This window comes from Xiphophorus couchianus, chromosome 20 (assembly GCF_001444195.1).
Source record: "Xiphophorus couchianus chromosome 20, X_couchianus-1.0, whole genome shotgun sequence".
NCBI lineage: Eukaryota > Metazoa > Chordata > Actinopteri > Cyprinodontiformes > Poeciliidae > Xiphophorus > Xiphophorus couchianus.
The window spans coordinates 3017663-3022887 of record NC_040247.1 but is presented as its reverse complement, the minus strand read 5'-3'; the positions used below and the strand labels follow the sequence as shown (position 1 = coordinate 3022887).

Here is a 5225-nt window from a genome sequence, read left to right as displayed (position 1 = left end):
CCAGTGGATCATTCAGCTTCTTTATTCACCCAGGAACCACAGACAGAATCCCAGCTGGGATTAAAACTCCTGCGAGTTTTGGCAACTTCATTTGTAAACTTGAAATCTGGAAAACAGAGTGATTGACAGAAGACACAGAAACCAGATGAAACCTATAGAGACGCTCGGCTGTGGCGCGATCCAGTCAGTCTGAAGGGATTATAATCCAGATTAAAACAGCTTTAATCTAACCCAAACCTCTCCTCTGTGACTGCTGAAGGTCTAGGTGTACATCATCTCCGCCATGTGCGACATCTTCTTGGGGATGTAGAGGTAGTACTCCATGTAGCCGGAGAGGTCCTCTATCGTGATGTCATCGACGTAGGCGCGCGCCTGTTCCGAGCAGGACCGGGGAGAGCCGGACGCCAGCGGCGATGCGGTGCTGCTGCCGGACCCCAGCGGCGATACGGCGCAGGGGGCGGAGCTGCCGCTAAGAGTTCTGACCTCATCCTGCTGGACGCTGCGCAGCCCTGTGAAGGAGTAAACCTCCACGCCGTTCCAGCCGGGCCCTTGCTGCCTGCAGCCGCAGCCAGATCCGGGTTCGACCTCGGCGCCGTCCTGTGAGCCGGCAGCAGCACCGCGATGGCAGCAGCAGCAGGGGGGCTGCGTTCCCTCCGTGCAGTGCAGCTCGGATAGAGCCCGGAAATCTGCGGCATTGGACCTCAGCGGCGCCGAGGGTCCATCAGGGGAAACCTTTTCCTCTCCGGAGTGCCCGCCTTCCCACCGTGGGGGCGTAGCTGCCGTGGCAACCTCTGGCGACGGACCCACTCCCACCCGGGTCTCATAACTCGGACTGACTCCGAAAAGAACAGGTGAGCAGCGGCCCGGCATGGTGGAGCTATGCCGCTCCGCCTGGACCGGAACATCGTCGGCTGCCGGGTCCGACACGGCCAGTCGCTGCTGCTTCAGGCCGCCACCAGGGGGCGCCAGAGGCGAGGCGGCGCTGCTGCAGTAGGTGAACCTGGGCGGGTGTAGGATGGGCGACTTCGACCGCCGGCGGCGCTGGCTCCGCGATGACGTTCCTCTGGAGGTTTTTCTCGTGCAGCTGAAGGAGAAAAGACGGGAAGGATGGAAATATCTGCCGGTTCTGTTTCTGATCAGATGGATTAGTTCAGATGATAGAGGAGCTCATTGGATTATCTGTCTCATATTAAACTGTCACATCATGGAGATAATATTAACAAATATGTAGAAAACATATTTTTAGAAAGATTACAAACTGCAGCTTCATAGAAGCTCTGAGTTGAGATGGTGAGAAACTTCCTGATCTTCTCTGAAGATCTTCTCTGATTCTGCTGGATCGGAATCCAGCAGAATCAGATCTGCTGGATTCAGATCTGATTATGCCAGGCTGCAGATCAGGCCTGCAGCCAGGTCCAGGCTGCAGGTCCACTTACCAGTGCCAGGTGTCCTTGGAGTTGCTGAGTTTGGCCTTCGCTCCGCTGGCGGCGTCCAAACAGACCCGGGCCGGCGCTCTGGGCGTCAACGAATCAGAAACGCTCTCAGCTCCGGACAAACTGGACAAACAGAAGAGAAATCGTCGAAATGCTTCCACAGACTGCAGAGAGGAACATTAAAGCAAAAACCAATTTTCACATCCGGTTCTGATCCAGATTGGATGAGGGATTAATCAGCAGGAACCAATCAGGAGCCTCCGCTGGTTTTCCTGATCCATTTAGGAAAAGCCGAGACGAAAAACCTGAAACTAAAGTAACAACATCACACTCCAGGGTCAAAGGTCGCCTACCTCTCAGCGTCGACCCTGAGCTTCTTGAAGGCCGTCTGCAGCGTCTCCTCCTCGCAGTCTTTCCCTCCTGCCTCCATGGTGGGAGGAGGCTGCTCCGACCAGCCCCCCAGCTGCAACACAAACGCCTCGTCAAAACTTTTCACACGTTCACTTTCTACTGGGACCGAATCCTCGACCCGCTCGGCTTTAATCCCACAACGACTAAACACTTCCACTTTCTCAACCGTGACCCTTGAACCCATCATATAAGTTATGATTCGCCCACCACATGGCGGCGCTGTTTAGCTGATTATTATATTCCAGTCTTCTTTTTCCTCTCACTGGGAGCAGTTGCTATGGCTGTTACTATGACACCGGACTATTGTCAGTTTAAGATTTTCTAAAATCTTAGAGATTTTACCACTTTACCCAATCTGGTCTGAGTTTTAATCTGTACAATAAAACATTTTAAAAGCTTTCTTTAAAAAATGGTTTAAAATATTTCAAGGTTTTCAGATTTAAAATCTGAATAACAAGGCCTTAAAGTTGTTTTGTCTTTTTTCCCCCAAATAGAATACATTTCCAAAATTCTACTTTATGTTTAAAGTAAATTGTGTAATATTTCAATCCTGATCTGAATGATCCAGGTCACTGTTGGAAACATTTTCCTCCCAGTTCCACTGAATAAAACTTGTTTAGAGCCACTAAGGTGATCCAGCCTTTAAAAGAAAAGACAACTTATCATTTCTGATAAATATCTACTGAAACACATTTTTTATGTTTTTAGGTTTAACAGAAGAGGATGGATAACATTTGTTCTATGGGAAGTTTTATTGTTATTTTCAATAAATATTAACAAATATTGTGATAAGATTATAAGACAATGTAATCCACCTCTTTTATTTATAATTAATAACATTCTTTAGTTCTTTACAATATTTGCTGAAGGTGTCACTGTTGAAGCAACATCCCTGGTCTTTTAAACTGAATTTTTTTGTGCTTTCATACTTGAACTAAAAGTTTCTCTAAACAATAATTAGGTTTTAAAGAATCTATTTAAAAAAATGCAGAATAATTCAGTCCCGCACCGACTAGTATAGGTAGTTAGATCTGATCAAATGTTGTGTAAATCTGTGAAATGTGCTTTTAGTTTGGCTAACTTTAGCGCCCCTGTTAGCATGCTAATGAAGCAGCTGACTAGACGGAACCTCTGCGGTTCTGAACAGCTTCAAATTCTGAATTGATAGACGGGTAGAACCCCCAGCACTCACGGCTCAGGTTGTCCGGGCCACGCCAAGCACAAGTCCAGAAGAGTCCAGAAAATTCTGGCTGGTTCCAAAGAGGCTAAAGGGCAGAAGCTAATGCTAGCTCTGTCTCCGCCAAAACACAATCCAAAAAAAAAAAAAACACGGTAGACTCAAAACCCGGAGCAGGTTCTACAGAGCCGCTAATGGACCGACACCAGCGCTAAATATCTGCAGCAGCCAAATATTCGGGGTTTTCGAACCGGATCGGGACTTTTCTCCGTCAGAAGCGTCTTGTTTACAGTCGAACCGTCTGCAGTGACTCTGCAACAACTGACGTCACTAGCCCAGAAACCAACCCGACGAGCAGTATGGAAGTCCCCTAGTGCCGTTAAAATGTGCTTGGATTTTAAACCTTATTTATTAATTAGTATTAAAAATAATTTATTCATCCTGTTTGTTTTACCCTGTACTGTTATTATCGTGTTCTTTGTTTTATTATCCTACATTTATACACCTGGAATAAAAACAACTATATGGAGCTCTACAGATGCCTATTTTATGTTTAAAATATATTTAGTTTAATCAATTTAATCAAAATTGAAGCTATTGTAACATTGATGAATAATGTACAGAATATATTAATTATTCTATCTTTCAATCTGTACTTCACTTAATCTTAAGCAATGGCTGCAGCTAACAATTTTTTTTAGTTATTTGATTATTCTATTGAGTATTCATAAAAGCATCACTTTTGTGTAATATTTTGAAGGTTTCTTGACAAATACCACAGTATTGTCTGATTATGTCAGTCAAAAATATTACAAACTATCCTTCAGATCTACAAATACACAGATTTTCTATCTTTTTCTCTTAAGTTCCTCCAGATACAAAACTTAGGACATTTTTAAATCAGCTTGTCATTTGATTTACTATTTTTAGAGCTAAATATTCTTCTTATTGTTGTTAAAAATTAAAATATAAAAACAACAGTCAGACATTCAGAAAGCTTAAAACTCCTTATAAAGATTATTTCAAGTAATTATAGAAATTTGGTTCAATCAATTGAACCAAAAATATCATTTTTAAATAGATGTAAATAAATATGTGTGTGAGATCAGGACTTTTGGAAGTAGAATTTGGTCTTTGTACATTTGAGAAAACATTTACATAATAATTAATCCAAATAATTCAAAAATAAATACTTTTAAACACTTGACGTTTTCATGTAAGTGTGTTATCTTCAATTATTCTTTGAAGCATATAAATTAATGAGTTTCAACAACATTTAATTTTCCTTTGGGATTAATAAAGTATTTTTGATTTGAATTGACTTTTAAATATTAAGTATATCTTAGTAAAAAAAATAAACATCTGTCCACAGCACAATTCATCACAGTAGATTGAAAAAAAGAAACCTTTCATGCATCTTTGCCATCGCTGTTGATCATGTTGCCATGGAAACAATAAAAGCACGCCAGTTTCCAAGGTTATTGCTATAAATAACAGCATTTTAAAAAGTTATTTACAGTAGTAATTTTGCCCTCCGGAGAATTACATAAATGTTTGTTTTCTTTCTTCTTTTTTCTTATTTTTTGCTGCGCACCACTGAAAATGGCCACCAGGGGGCAGCACCTGCCCAGGTTTTTCCTACTGGAGCTGCTCTGTTTGCTCTGCAGGGTTACAGAGTTAACTTTTTTTTGAGAATGGCCCAGAATGCTTCGGCAGGGTGTGCCTGTTTTCCCTCCGGGATCAGAAACAGAATCAGCAAACAGTGAAAGAACTTACAGTAAGTCGCCAAACCTGTTCCATCCTCAGGAAACCGCGAGGAAGAAGAAGTAAACAAAAGGTGCAGAACTGTTCTCATGTTTATCTAACAGAGAGTTCTCAATCTGTCACCGTCTCTGGGGGACCGATCATGTCCCAGAGGAAAAACCTTCCAGGCAGGAACTCATGTCTGCATTCCCAAAGTGACTCTTTTTATCCAAAAAGGAACCAATGAAAATGTTCAGATCTGACAAAACAAAAATGAATTCAGCTGCTGTCCAATTAGTTCAGGTCTTCATCAAATGGAAATGACATCTCAATCTTACGGTGAAAAAATGGGTAAGTGTCAATAGGTGGCGCTGTTCTGTGTAAAACAAAGCCCTGAGCCTGAAGGAGGCCTGGAAGTTTTCTTTGGTTTCTGATCAAAGCTTCTGGTTTCGTTTTAAATG

At 42.7% G+C, this 5225-nt stretch overlaps 1 protein-coding gene across 3 annotated transcripts; it reads right to left on the bottom strand.

The window, feature by feature from the left end:
* oser1 (oxidative stress responsive serine-rich 1) lies at positions 1–4960 on the bottom strand. Of its 3 annotated transcripts, none has more exons than XM_028003844.1 (4): positions 3037–3360; positions 1787–1896; positions 1437–1556; positions 1–1084 (listed from the first exon to the last, which is right to left on the bottom strand). In XM_028003844.1, exons 2-4 carry the CDS (start codon positions 1861–1863, stop codon positions 262–264), a joined length of 1020 nt encoding a protein of 339 aa, XP_027859645.1. In that variant the 5' UTR covers positions 1864–1896; positions 3037–3360; the 3' UTR covers positions 1–261. The 3 variants fall into 3 exon arrangements, with proteins under 3 accessions (XP_027859645.1, XP_027859643.1, XP_027859644.1); XM_028003842.1 differs by lacking the exon at positions 3037–3360 and adding an exon at positions 4798–4960 and having other exon boundaries at positions 4–1084; XM_028003843.1 differs by lacking the exon at positions 3037–3360 and adding an exon at positions 4813–4960 and having other exon boundaries at positions 4–1084.
* Positions 4961–5225: the final 265 nt, after the last annotated feature.